We start from the raw sequence: 15284 nt of genomic DNA, 5'->3' as shown, positions 1-15284 counted from the left end.
ATGTATGCATTTAAATCTCGGGCATTCGGTTAATGGTTTCTAAGTTGCACTTCTCTAGCACTTTCATGCTCCTTGCAAAAAAAATTGTCCTAGAACACATTTTTTTAGTCTTGGCTAACTAAAATGCATGTTAAGCTTTTTAATGGCGCTTTATAACTTCAAGTGAGTGGCATGCTAAACGTAACCGTTTTAGTTTTGTGTAGTTTGTAAATGACTTCTTCAGCTCACTTCAACGTATCAAGTTTCTTTTTAGTAGTCTGTTGTTTGCTGAAGTTAATACTATACTGATTTGGTACATCCATCCACTGGTGTTTTATGTCTCCTTTTTGCTCATGGTGTTCACATGGTGCTGAACCTGCCTTTTTAATTAGCACGTTGATTAGGTGGGCTTCACTTTAAGTGATGTTAATAGTCCAGCACACTACAGCATAGAAAATGGCACTGGCTATCACAGAGTAGTAGAATATGTAATGACTATCATTACCCTCATTACCTAATGCTGGGTGCATTAACAGTGCTCTGTCCCCTAAGTTAATAGTCTGCTGTGCCATTTATTATATAGTTTCACTGTGTTAGCAGAGCAGTCCAGTCTATTTATGTGGACCTCCAAATACTTGTGGCAGTGCACCACATCCAATCTTAATGTTCTATTCTGAGAATGGTAAATTGTTGTTATGGTATTATTCGTTCACCTCTTTTCAAACCACCTTATCAAGAGCAGGGTTGAGAGGAAGCTGGATCCTATCACCAGCAGTCCATCTAACTTGCATGTCTTTGGACTGTGCTTTTTTTGACCCCAAAAAAAAATATATATGGACCTAAACCTCTATACTGAGAGCACCTGATAATTAAACCATAATCCTCACAGGTTGTGAGGCAGCAGCATTACCATGGTTCCACTGTGTGACCCAGTGTTCAGTTAATATATATGCATTTCTCATTCCTCACTTAAATGACATATTTATTGTTATGTTTATACAGTGTTACCTCGGTATATGTCCGCTTTAGAATAAGTCCAACTTGGTATACTTCCTGTTTGGATGCGAAAAAGTTTGCTTGGTATACGACCTTTGTTTGGAAAATGACTTGCGTGCTAGAACACCGCGCGCTACCCTTGTTTACCTCTCTCGAGACAAAGCCACAACTGCCCACGAGCGTCAGTACGCCAGATGCTAGCATTCAGTGAACAACCCGCGCTATAACTCTGAATTTCCATGTTATTTTGTGTTTTTTCGCGTAAATTTGAATTGATTGTTGAAAAGTATGAAGGTGGCATGCGTATCCGTGGCTTGGCTGCTGCATACTGTATGCCGAGAATGACGGTATCTACGATTGTGAAAAACAAAGATGTTATTAAAAAGTAAAGTGAGGTTTAAATTTTCATTTATTTCATCTAATTGCTTTTGTATTTATTTTAGTATTAAGTAGTGTTTAAATTATTTTATACCACCCCATCAATGTATAATATGCCAATAACAATAGGATTTTTTTTTTTCATGAGAAAGAATTAATCATTTTCCCTTTATTTCTTATGGGAAAAATTCGTTTGGTATATGTCCTGTTTGGTATAAGTCCAAGGATCTGGGGCCTCATGTATAAACGGTGCGTACGCACAGAAATCTTGCATACGAACGTTTCCACGCTCAAATCGTGATGTATAAAACCTAAACTTGGCGTGAAGCCACGCAGGTTTCCACGGTACCTCATACCCTGGCGTACGCAATTTTTCTGCTCGGTTTTGCAGACTGGCGGCACCCAGCGTCAAAGCAGTGCTACTGTTCCTGTGTGGTTACCCTTTCTTTCTTAGACCCACATTCCTGACTCGGCTTTATAAATACACTGAAATTAACTGCATATTGTTTGTTAGTGTGATGCATCTGATTGTAATTAACCTGTAGAAATATAATGGTCCAGGGAATAGCCATAGTATTCCAAATACCATAACTGCTTTAGCGTTGTTACTCTCGCATCTTCTTCTTTGCCACAGCGGATCATCTTTTTCCGTATTGCTCTCACTGCACCACTTTGAGTATTTATATCACTGTATCTGAGTGGGGAATCACAGATCTACAGCTGATCGGAAAGAGAATTATCGGTATACAGTTTCAAGCACACACTGCCTCAGCCACGGCAAAACGTGCCAAAGCCTTTCATGTACGGACCTTGCGTTTCAGAAACAGTTTCATCCCAAGAACTATAAATGCACTCAATCAAGTACAGACAGTTCTACAAGGAGCACTTAAGTACAATTACCCCACTGTAAACTTGCACTACAGTTATAATATTGCTCAACCTGCGCCACTTTCTAAAGCGCGTATGATGACGATATCATTTTTAAGATGAAATGCAGCTAAATATGTTGATTATAGTATACAGATAAAACATTAACTTCATTTAAATAATCTGTATTGTTAATAATTAAACATGTGAGGCAGCGCTAGCTAGTTCACGGATAGCTCCTGCCTTGCACTGTATTATTGCTGGTGTTGACGCGACACTGGAAGGATAGACGGAGAGAATAATTAAACACTTACTACAAAGATATTTCAATGTTCCTTAAAAGTTTTGAAGAGTCGGTGTTCTAAGCTTACAGATGGCTTCACGTCTATTACAGAGCTGATTGTGTGGCGATTGGGTTTTTGGAGAAAGAAAAGTAAGGACAGGAATTGGAGGTTAGTACGTTTGAAAGAGACAGTACTTCTATTATAAATTATTTAATCGAAGGTTGCGCATGGCGCAGCCAGCCTCTTGCGTGAGATATGAACAATCACTGCGCCACCATGTTCCCATGTTTAATAACATGCTTTCATTCCTATCATCATGAAAAAGGTATCACGTATACATGTCAGTATTTTAATTATTCAAAGAGCTGTAATATCACAAATGTAATGGATTCTGTGTCCTGTCGGAGAAAGAGAAAGAACAGAAGCACGTAGTGATTCACACACACAGAGCACATAGAAGATCAAACACAGAACAAAGCATTTAACGTGCTACTTTAGTTACAATGGGATTTGAGAAACTAGTAAAATAAATGATTTTAAGATGAAGTTTATGATGTTCTACTTTAATCTCAAAATTTCCACTTTAATCACGTAGTTTATTTTGTCATTAAAGTTGACATTTCGTGCTTTTTTCCTACTGTGTGCCTATTTTTTTTTCTCTGTACCCTAATAAGCTATCATGTGACACTCAGATGGTCCGCTACGAGTCGCCTTTTCACACCGAGCTTGATATGTGACAACTTCTTTTTTATTTCGGGCACCGTGCGACTTTGTGAACTTGAGCTTTCGAGTTTCTCCAACACTATGTCACTCAATCAACTTTCTTTTGTTGATTATACCACTGTTTAAACCAACAAATAGTACGTTTTTCCTTTGCCTCCACTTGGTATTCGCTGAAATTCTTATGCTTTCCCCCGTGCTTTTCCCATTGTCTTTTCACAGAGTGCAATTTAAATCGATTTGCATATTCAAAGAGGTGTAATTCTGGGAGGAGTTGTGGCGGGACAGAAGGCGCGTGCATGTGCGTTACTTTTTACGCTGATCGGGATTTATGTAGTGGAAGAACGTGAAAGTTTGTGTATGCACAGATTCCTGCATCTGGATTTTTCTGTGCGTACGCACATTCCCGCTTTTGTGCTTACGCCATGTTATAGTGTGAGTTCTACGCTCCGCATTATAAATGAGGCCCCTGGAATGGATTAAGGACGTATACTGAGGTACCACTATATTTGTTGTTGTTTTTTTTTTTTGTTTTTTTTTTTTTTTAAACTTAATGGTGTTGCTGGGCTGTGAGAAGAGTTTGACTCATTTTTGAATTTTTGGCCCATTTTTTATGTTTGTTTTGATGATTCGATACCTGCGCATTTAGTATTCAGTTGAGCTATTCAGTGCAGGTTATTATCTGTGTTTTTGATAAAAATTGATTTATGCTATTTGGAAGTTTGAAGGTTCGGTGTTGTGAATACGGGACAAACACTCATTCAGATGAATATATTAAAGTTATGGTTTAATGAATGGAATCCTTGTGAACATCATGTTTCTACAAAAGGTACTGTTCATTTCTTGAACTGTAGGAGTTTGTTTTTGTGTGCAGAGATTTAAAAAAATTGCATTTTATAGTGTTCATGATTTATTGTGAATTTTGTTTTGACTTTTTGATTCTGCTGTACTTTGGTTTCCACCATTTAATTTTTTACCAAATGTTACTTAGCTCAATTTTAATTGTAATAAGAATATGACCCAGATTTGTTCCTGACACCTTGACCACAGAGTAGAAACAAGAACACGTTGTTTACTGCCAGAATCTTCTTTTAATGGGACAAGATGAATATTTTTTTCGGAAAATATCATTACCGGTGGAGAAACATGGTGTTTCGCCTATGATCCAGCCACCAAACAACAGAATGCAGAGTGGGTGGGGCAAAACAAAAATTTCCAGTGAAGACAATGTTAATTGTTTTTTTCAATGCAGAAGGTGTAATTCATCAAGAGTTTGAAGAAAGTAAATGCAGAATTTTATGTGGCAGTTTTGGATCGGCTACTGAATGAGAATTCGACAAGTTAGAACTGCCAAATTGCAATTCAGTGAGTGGTTGCTATTCACGATAATGCGCCATCTCATAATGCTGCAATTGTAAAGAAGTTTCTGGCGAAAAGGAACATTGCTGCTGTTTACCACCCACCTTACTTGCCAGATCTTGCACCTGCCGACTACTTTCTCTTCCCCAAGTTGAAATTTCTCTTAAAAGAGTGGCATTTTCAAACCATGGAAGAAATTCAGTGTACAGTGGCAAGGGAGCTTAACAACATTTCAGAAACTGCTTTCCTAGAGGGCATGAAGAAGTTGAAAGACAGTGCAAACAAGTGTATTGATAACAGGAATGTATTTTGAAAAATAAAAATTATCTATTTTATAACAGTTGTCTAAAAATTTTTGGGTCTTAGCTCGTATATATTTTGTTAGAGAAATGATGAAAACTACTTTTTTTTTTTTTAAATTAAGCCTTGTTCAGATAGGTACATTACAGAAAAAACTAAACAGTAGAAACCTTGTAATTGTGAGAATTTAATTTTTTATGCCATATGTATTATGAATATACACATTTTGTTAAGGTATGTATTTTAAGGAAATATTAATTTTAGTATTGTCACTGAACAATAAACCTACAGAATTTCGTTTTGTTAATAAAAAATGAAAAGTTAATACCTGTATTCTATAGTTTCATTATAAAAATACACTTTAATATAGGGCACAAGACTATTTGTCTGTTTATGCAGAAAATTATTGTGAAATGTTTTTAAAGGGATAAACAAACAAACATAAAAAAAAAAACAGAATTGGTATTGGAATCAGTCGATCAAGTAACAAGAAACAAGTCATCGATATCGGCCATAAAAAAATCCTAATTGAATCCTAATCCCTACTAACTGCTTAGGCATTGGCCTTTAATTCATCGAGCAGACAGGTCAGTTTTTATTTGTCACTTGCCTTACTTTTTTATAGTTTAAGAAGTAATCTAGCTATTGTGTTAACAAAATCTCATTGAATTGTTCCTTGATGTAAAGCTTGACTTAGAAATGAGCCGAGTCAAATATTAATTTTTCTTTGTTTGGTGCTGTCCCTATTATGTTGTAGATTAATGCATGTAAAAGCACAGGTTGTAGTTTTGGTTCTGTAGGTAAAAATGGAAATGGTTTTGTTCTCGAGCTGGTCAATATAAGATTATTTAAAAAAAAAAGAAAGGGATTGATGTCCAAATCTTTAATCACTACACCACACTGCCTACCAAAAATTATGCCACACTTCCACAGTAGTAACAACAGCTTGAAAAATGGTGGTGCACCCATCAAGAAGTTACCCAAGTACTAAAATACAATGTAGAGCTTGAATTTTAATGTGTGATGGACATGGGGATTTAACAGCAATATAACAACAAATTTTTGGGTGGGGTTTTTATAATCTTGAGAAGGTTTATAAAGGATATCAACATTGACTACCTAATATATCATACCATGTGCACATTCCATATTTATTCTGACAATTTCCCTCCAGTAAATGAAAAATACTGCTACTAAACATAAATTCAAACATTTATTGTATCTGTACTCTTGAATTAGTGAATTCCAAGATAATTCAGGATTTTTAAATTTAAACAAACTCTAACCCTGTCTTTGTAACAGCAGGGCTCGCAAAATTTCAAAATCCCTGGTAGCCCTTCGGGCAGGCACTCTTCAGTTTTTGGTAGCCCAAAATAAATTTAAGTAGCCCGAATAAAAAAGAGATTATTTTTAATGAACTGTATAATATTGTAAAGGAAACAAAACATCAATCAAATTGTTAAAACACAAATTGCAACAACTGTATAAAAATTACAATCATCAACTCAAATATTTGGTTCTAATTGAACAGACATTTCTATGAACTTGTAAGAACTGTGTAGAACATGAATCGGCCTGTGTCAGATTCTGAATCTGAAATTTCCACTAAAGTCACAGATAAGAAAATGCCCCTCGACGTTGAGGGCATAGCATCTCCTTCATCAGCTTTCTCTTCCTGCTCCTGAGCCTCCATTTCACTGCTCTTTGTTCTTGTCGGGGTTTTATGATCCAGGTGTCTTGAACCTTTTCCAGAAAACATCCAGAAACGAATTGACTTGTCAGGGCAAAAAGATTCAACTGTTTCCCCATTAATGGAGAGTTGCATGCAGTCATTCAGTGTTTCAGGGTGTAGAGAGGTACGATGTGTTGTCTTCACTCAGTTCATGCAAGAAAATCCTCTCTCACAGATGGCTGTTGATGGACTAAGTGTCAGCATTAATTTCACCAACAACAAGATATGAGAGAGGTGTTCTGGATTCTCAGAGAGGAGATCTCTGTACAAGCAATCATCTACCTTGCTACCCCGGTGTTCTGCAAGCCACATTTTTAGATCCATCCATTCTTGTGGAATTTTCTTTCTCTTCCTCATCTAGCAAACTGGCAAAATGTGTGACAAGATAATCCACCTCTTCATCCCCATAATTTGCCAGCTCTTCTCTGGGGTAGGGAAGAGTGGAAGGGTCAAAAACCTTGAAACAAGAGAGAGGCTTTTCACGCAGATTTTTAAATCTGTTGTCCATGTACTTGACTCTGTTGTCAATAATCTTCTGAATCTCTGCACCAAAGGTGTCTTTGTCTGTGCCCTCACCTCTTCTAGCAGGTCGCTGACTTTTTGTGAGCCGAGTTCCACAGTAGCAAATGCTACCATCCTCATTCACTGTGAACTTTGTGTCCAAGGTTTTCTGGTATTCTCCTGGTTTTGTTTTTAGGCTGAATAAGCGTGATGTGGTGCTCTCAACTAACTGATTTGTTCGTGTGATGTTTAGGTTATCATGCTGAAAATCAGTACAGCACTTGGATAAGATGGTACTGTAGTCCAACATGAAATGCAGGAAGCGAACAGATTTCTCCGTCTTCATCTCCTGCGCCACCCCCTTAGCCTTCGCTGCATCCTCGGACTTGACATCACTTCCTCCTGCCATGTTTTCCATATGAACAACAATGGGAGTGTAATTTTTTTCCACAGCCTTCAGACATCTCAGCCGGCTTGGAAGCCACCGTGTGCTCTTCAGGCCACTGAAATGTGCCAGTTTCTCATTTAGCAGTTCACTTATTTCTGTCAGTTCTCTTTGCTTCTTTGGGCAATAGTAGTACATCTTAAAGATGGTTTTCAGTGTATCTTCAAATTTCACCAGGTACTCACAGCCTTTCACGCTATCCAGCACGGCTAGCTCTAATTTGTGTGCCACACAGTGGATTGTTATGATGTGGGGTATCCTCTGTTTCAGTCTCCCAGCTACTCCTGTTTTCTCACCCATCATCACTGCAGCACCATCAAAATTTGCACACACTACTTTCTTTTTCCATGTGTCTTCTCTGATACCCATGGTGTTCACTGCTTCATCAATAGCCTCTAAAATACCTGCAGCATTTGCACTCTTGACTGGCTGACATTTGATCATGTATGTGGATATGTCACCATTATCTCTCGCATACCTGACATGAACCAACTCCTGTTCTATTATACCAGTGTCTGTACTGGCATCTGCAAGAATGGATAAGAACCTGCTTTCTTGAATTTCCTTTTCGATCTGGTCTCTTGAAGTTTGTGCTATTGCTCCAATAAACTCTCTGCAAGCATGGTCATTGAGGTAAGTGGAACCAAGATCTAGGCCATTTGCTTTTTGAAGTTTGCAAAGACTGCTAAATTTTGCCAATGGTAGTTCACTCTTTGCAACATAGTACGCTGTTCTAAACAGCTTTTTCAGGACTTCTTGTTGTGCTTGGTTTATTTTTAGTATGTTTTTTGCAATTGGTGTTTGTTCTGGGAAAGATGCTGCAGACTGAGCACCAATGCATTTCTTGTGATGCAGAGATTTCTCATGGGTTTTGATAGGGTCTTTCCTAAAATTACTGGTCCCAGTAACAAAGGCACTTGTCGAGTCAGAAATCGAGGGAAACTCACGACACACCCGGCAGAACGTTATTTAGCTTGTCATATTCCAGCCACAGAAATTCTTTTGTCCATGAAACCAAAAAGCTGCGCTTTCTTTTTGCCTCATAGTGTGATTTGTCATAACTTTTCCGCTTTGTGGTAGGCTTTTCTTTGGCTGTCCCTTCTTCACCCTGACCTGTCTTATTTGGCTCAGCAGAACTAAAATACCTGCGTAAATCCATTTAATTTTACACACGCACACACATAACGGTCAGCGATCTTTAAAAATTCTCTGCGCAATCAACCTCTCACATGTTTAAGCTTGCTGCAGGAGATTTCACTTGTCACGTTTGAATAGTAAGCTAATGAGTGATAAGACGATGTCAGAGGAATTGGTGCGCAATTTATCCGTCACTGACCAATCAGTACTGCCGCTCTCTATACACGGCGCGATCGCAAAGTGAAAGTAAAATACCAGCACGAATTCAAACGCGATTTCAATATTTCACATATTGACAGTGGCTCATTGATGCCCGAAAATGACATAATTACCCAGGTACATTTGCGAAAGAATGCAAAAGCATTGATATATATTATTCCTTCCTTTGATAGCCCAACGGGCAGGGCTGAGAGATTTTGGTAGCCCGACTGGAAGGCACAATAGCCCCGGGACGTTGGGCTAGCGATTTTGCGAGCCCTGAACAGCATACTTTAATAATCTGGTTTCTCAAAGAATCACTTCAAGTTTGTAGTATTCGCTATTGAAGATTTGTATTTGCATCATTAGCTGGTTAAAACCAAACTAAAGGATAACGGATGAGTCAAATTGAATTTTGAAAAGGCACAACATCCTAGAATTGTCCCTGCTTTTATTATTTATATATATATTTTTTTTAAATCAAATTGATTTCATTCAGGAAATTAAAAACTTGTCAACTTTACATTAATCATTTATTTCAGAACTCCTGTAAAACACTCTTTGTTGAACTGTTTTCAGAGTATGTTTATATGACTAATCAGACTTATTGGTTAATCTATATACTAGTTCAGAAGTAAAATTTGAACTGGTACACTGCATTACACTTGCCAACATACTTTTCAAAATATTAACATGTGCTTTCACTATGTCATGTTTTGGGGATTTTATGAATGGACATTTAGTTTGGCCAACTGAATGAGACAATTTAGCATTTGCATGTCTGTATTTAGCAATCAAGTATGTTGTTTTGCCGGTACTTCTAACTGGCATAGTCACAGTGCTTTGTGACATGACCTCTGCTGTTTTTCTTTTCAACATGTGTTGATGCAGTGCCGTACCATCATGTCAATGAGCCATTTTTATATGTCATTATTTCTTAAGTCTTTATCATGTATTATTGTGCCTTACAGAGTAAATAGTCTACTTGCAGTCACACATGAGTGCAGTACTGATTCTCTTAGTACTACCCATGCTGTAAAAAATGTTGTACCGTTTTGTTTCTGGAACTTTGGTTTCAAATTAGTATCAAAATATTGATTCTTGTGTCATCCCTACATTAGACTTAAATAGGCTGTGTAGGTTTACTAGATGTTATGTAGAGCTTTACAAATACACATTTAGATTTAATGTTGTATTCAGTAATCAATAGGTTGCCATTGCAAACTAGACAATGCTGTGGTAACACTAATTTGCTCATGTGCATGAGTAATGACCTGCTGAATTTTGAACCTTTATGAACTTTTTTTTATAATAGGCACCTAGCAAGACCTTTGCAGAGGGCATTACAATGGTAATAGCACAAATAAGAATCTCCGCTGCAGAATAATCCAAATCATGGTGTTTGGAAAAAATGTTCTTAAGATGAAAGTAAGCAGATTTGCAGACAGCTTTTATGAGTTTCAAATGCCACTTCAGCATCAAACACTACACTTCTGCTTAATGGTCCGGTCTTGCCTTGCCATTTGTATATTTGAATTATAATCGATTATCACATAAGCAGCCTTTTTTTATTTAATGTTCTAAATTTGTTTTTGGCAACATTACGTATTTAAACTTTGAATTTTAATGTTTACTTATTTCATTCATCTTAATCTGTTTTTTTTTTCTTAGTTCTAAAAAAGTAAAAAAAAAAAAAAAGTGTATGTATATATATATATGTATATATATATATATATGTGTGTGTGTGTGTAATATATATATATAATATATAATAAATTTGCTCATATTTTAGTTCAATTTGAAATTTAAATGATTCTAAACTATAGCTAAACAGTATTAAGAACTTAATAGTTAACTCCAGGACTTAAAGCTTGCTATCCAAGTCTTATTATCCTTTTAAAGCATGTCCTATTGACATAATGTGGTGAGAAAAGTCTATATTGTGGTACATATTGTTTTTGGCCAATATTAAAATGATAGTGATAAATGTTATGCCATATCATGTAGTTCTACAACCGGACTACTACAAAACCTGTAGCATCATGGATAATACAGTTCTGTCCGCACAACAATGTGCTGGAATTCTGTGCTCAAAAATGTTTTGTTTATCCAAAAACTCCAATCAGCAGCACTCTGTAAAAAATATACATGGGTTATATATAATCCCCCACCCCCCCAAAAAACCTACATACACCATTTATTGGGCTTGTTGGCCCAAGAGCCACTTTGTGTCATCTCTGTTCCTTAAATTCCCCTGGCACTTTATTCAACATCTTCTGGCAGTGTCCCCCCAGTTGCTTCTCTCTGGTCCTATGTCGCAAAATCTCTTTTTCAAAATTCTTGCAGTGTCTATTCCCTTGTCATTTCAGGGTCGTCTTCTTTTGCATTTCTCTATTCTCTCCCTCTCAGTAATGTAGCAGAGGGTAATTGCTTTTGCTGTTGTTGCTTCAAAACTATTGCGAGCCTTCTGCTGGAGATCACCTGACTCTGTCCGTTTGTCTCACTAGAAGTCATCCTTCTTTAACCTTGTCATCGTGGAAGTTTCTGCATCGTGGATCAACAACTTATCCAGCTGAACAATTCAGAAATAGCTTACTGCAGTTCAATTGATCAGGAGCTGGGTAGGAAGTAGGGCTGTATTGTCAATGGTATTATCATTTAGCAGAAATTTCCTCAAAGCACCAAACCGTGTTTATTTGGTTTAAATTGTTTCATTTAAATTGGTTTCATTTAAATGTACGATGTTCCATATTTACTTTCCAGTAGTCACCACATGAACATAATCACGATTTAGTTTATCTCAAACCATTTGTCTGCTGTCCTAACTGTTGTATATATTTGTTAAGGTTCATTTGGATTGCTTATTTAATAGATATATCAAAGTTAGTGTGCACACTGAGAGGACACCTCACATCTCTTCCACGCATCACTTTCTTAATGTAAGATTAGGGGGTTTGCTAGTCAGCTCATAGTGCACTGCTGTTTGTATTTCACCACCTCTGTATATGTTTTGGTCAACACGCTCTTCAAATGAATTTCTTACTGTTGTCTGATGGTGTGTACAAAAGTGATGACAGGTGCTTGGCTTGTTCTGATTGACTGGTAGTGTTGCAAGTTGTTTAATGAGAATGGTGTTACATTTATACCCAAGTGTGTATTTGTATATTTTTGTATGTAATGCTGCAAGTCAGCCCTCGGCTCATTAGTCTGTGAGTGAAATTCCCTATTACCAACAGCAGATGCTTAGCGTGACCACCACAGTGTGTACAGTTTCACCCTTAATGCACAGTATTTCACATAGATTACTCCCATGTCGGATCACATTCGTACCTCATGCGAATTACTTCAGGGTTCATTTGGTACTGCACCGAAACCACCATTTCTAAAGGGTCTCCGTATGGTTGATGTGTTTTTTTCAATGTTACACACTAAAACAAAGTACCCAGGTGTGAAAACTGATATTAACAGCAGGTGGCGTGTGAATTAAAGCACCCAAACCACCACCACCACCTGTATAGAAACTGTATATGGTTTCGTGGGTAGAACAGCTAAATTTTCATAATCAACAAGCATCTCTTCACCCCTCCTTCACCTGCACAGGTAATATTGTACATTGTGTGTGTTTTGAAATGGCAATGTGAACTTATAACTTGCACAAACCTACTGTAGTTTCCTTGCTCTTTTCATTGTGCTTTAGTCTTCCTTTATGTTCTGGCTAACTGCTTGATTTCTATCCTTTTTTTGTTTCCTTAGTTAACATTCACCACATATCTCTTTTTTGTTAATAAGATCAAAACAAAAACATTTGTGTTCTTCTGTTATGTATCCACTGAATATATGCAATAAATGTTTGATTACAAAACATTTTTAACACAATAAATACATGATAATGCTATGGTGTGCATTCTTGGAAAGTGTCTCCCAGTAGTAATTAAAAAAAAAAAAAAAAAAAAAAAAAAAATTCTATTCCAAGACTAGTGTGAAGACCTTGTACTGGCCTGCACTGTGTTTGATATCAAATAGGACAGGAATAGCTTATCTGATTTTTTTAAATTGACTTGGTTAGTTTCAATACTATTTTTTGATATTAGTACTAATTGTAAAATATTGATTTTTTTTTTTTTCCCCTCTGCACATTTTGGAGTTCTTACGACAGACATTACTAACCTGATCCTGCAGTGCTAGAACTTTGATTCAAATTAATTGATTTAAATGTATTTTTTTTTTAAAAAAAAGGCTTATGGTCGATACTACATTTAAATAAAATAATACATTTTATTTATATAGTTGAAAAAACAAATTAAGTCTTAAATGTCATTATAAAAAGTGCCCAAACAAAAACTTGAATTTGCTATGCATTCTGGTTTGCTTGAAGGATACATTTAATTGATTCAGGTACCTGTTATCAAAGATCAAGTGTTTATATTTGTATTCCTGTTTAACTGAAATGTTGTAGAATTTTGGGAAGTCATGTAACTGTGTGGTTTTTTTTTTTTTGTTTGTATTTGTTTTTAATATAAATACTGTCACAGCTTGTAACAGATTATTTTTTGTGATATTCATTCATTCTTTCTTTCTTTCTTTCTTACTCAAAGCTTTATTACAGCACTTCCCAATTCATTCAAAGAGAAGGGTTCAAGTTCCTCATCTGATAATGGAAAACACAGCTGATAATGGAGACAGTACTGAACAAGGAAGCAATGAACAGTCGGAAGTTCAACGACAGCATCAGAATGATCGCTTAGATCGTGAAGAGGACTTCTATCACTTTGTCAACAACTTGAGTGAAGAGGATTACAGGCTCATGAGAGACAATAACTTGCTGGGCACTCCTGGTAAGGAATTAAGTTTTTTTTTTTGTTTTTTTCCCCCCTCCTTGTTATATGTGGTCAGAAAGTTTAAAATGCAATGCCAAGATGCACTTGAGTGATTTAAAGGAGTTACGACAATGATTAATACTTAAACCTCAGAGGAACAACCAAAGTTACAATTGCACATGTACACCACATTCATTTACAACAATAATAACAAAAATGGATGAAATCATAATAAATCTCCACATGAGTAACTCTTTTGGAACACTTAGCCACAGGCTCCTTCTTCCATGGTGTGCCAAGCAACACCTGTGGGGCACTATTGTGCCCACTGCTATCAGTGGGCAATTTAGTGCTTCCTCCCGACATCTCAAACTAAATGCAGTTTCAACGCAATACACGTTTATTATTTGATTATATTTGTTTTAGGAGTTTCTTTTATGTTTGTGCTGCTGTATGCATCAACACTTGGGATTAATTATGTGTAATTTGCAGCAAGCAGAAGGTTTCATCTATCCTTAACCATAGGCTCATATTGGCATTAGAAAACAATAAAAACACACAAATATATTGCCATATATCTTAGGAGATTGCAAAATGTCATGTGCACACATGCACAGCTGTATTTTCACACTTAAATCAGACTGCCATCAGTTATTACAGATGCATTACATAATGAGTCTTTTCCAGGTATAAGTGACATTTATTCATTGAGTACATAGTCAAATTTACAGCTATACAAGCCTTTTTCTTTCTGCAGTATACTATTTTAGTCACACGTGCTCTAAGGCAATGCACACCATAGCACTTATGAAAAAACTGATATGCTGATATCATCCTTACAAGTGCATTTGGAGGAAGTGCCGATTGTTTTGTATTACTGCTGAGTGGAAGTTAATCAAAATACGTATTTATGCATGTAAATGTTTTTTGGTTGCCACTAAAATGCTGTGAGGAAATTTTTAAAGCTTTTTTCTTTTTAGAAGGGTTTTTTTTTTTTTTTTTTTTTGCCAAATTCACAGGAGCAAAGGTTATAAGAGTTTTTGGAGAAGCATGTGGGTGAAAATGGCTTGTTACTTGTATTCAAAACTAACATCAGTGTGGCAGTGCATAAATAAATGTTAGGTAAAGGCCTTGGTGGTTTATTTATTTTTAGAAAGGAGGAAGTAGTATGTAAAGTTTTACTTTATAGAACATTCAGGAAAGTTGGTACAAATAATACAAAGGAATACAAACAATATAAACAGAGCTGCAATATAAAGTAATGACGGTCGCAAAGTTAGAAAAGCATATTGATAACTTGGACACATCAGGCAGTCAAGGAGGAGAGAATTACAGGACCTTAAGGGGACAGAAGGTGTTTAATAAATTAACTGATTTAAAAAAAAAAAACTACAGCAGTTATTTATTTTAAGTTTAATATAAGTAATTTTTTAAATTTTAATAAAATAAACTTTATAGTCCAAAGCCAAACTTTAAAAATCAGGTCCATGCAATGCAAATCCTTTTAAATATTGGACTTTTTGGAAGATGGTTTGGAGGAGTTAGTCCTGCTTGAAGGCTATGTGTACAGG

General features: G+C 36.3%; 2 protein-coding genes across 4 annotated transcripts in view; one reads left to right on the top strand and one right to left on the bottom strand.

Moving 5' to 3' along the window:
• The window catches only part of LOC114662093 (monocarboxylate transporter 8-like), a 1225996-nt gene that overhangs the window by 442501 nt on the left and 768211 nt on the right, over positions 1–15284 (bottom strand). The gene's annotated exons all lie outside the window — the stretch shown is intronic.
• The window catches only part of rlim (ring finger protein, LIM domain interacting), an 84407-nt gene that overhangs the window by 14069 nt on the left and 55054 nt on the right, over positions 1–15284 (top strand). For 2 of the 3 annotated variants that reach the window (XM_028815420.2, XM_028815419.2), the window contains exon 2: positions 13492–13731. In XM_028815420.2, the coding sequence (XP_028671253.1) occupies positions 13551–13731 (181 nt within the window). In that variant the 5' untranslated portion in view covers positions 13492–13550. The remainder of the gene's footprint in view (positions 1–13491; positions 13732–15284) is intronic. The other variant, XM_051934370.1, reaches the window with a different exon arrangement.

Source organism: Erpetoichthys calabaricus, chromosome 12, assembly GCF_900747795.2.
Source record: "Erpetoichthys calabaricus chromosome 12, fErpCal1.3, whole genome shotgun sequence".
NCBI classification, from domain to species: Eukaryota; Metazoa; Chordata; class Cladistia; order Polypteriformes; family Polypteridae; genus Erpetoichthys; species Erpetoichthys calabaricus.
This window is presented reverse-complemented; position numbering and strand designations above follow the sequence as displayed.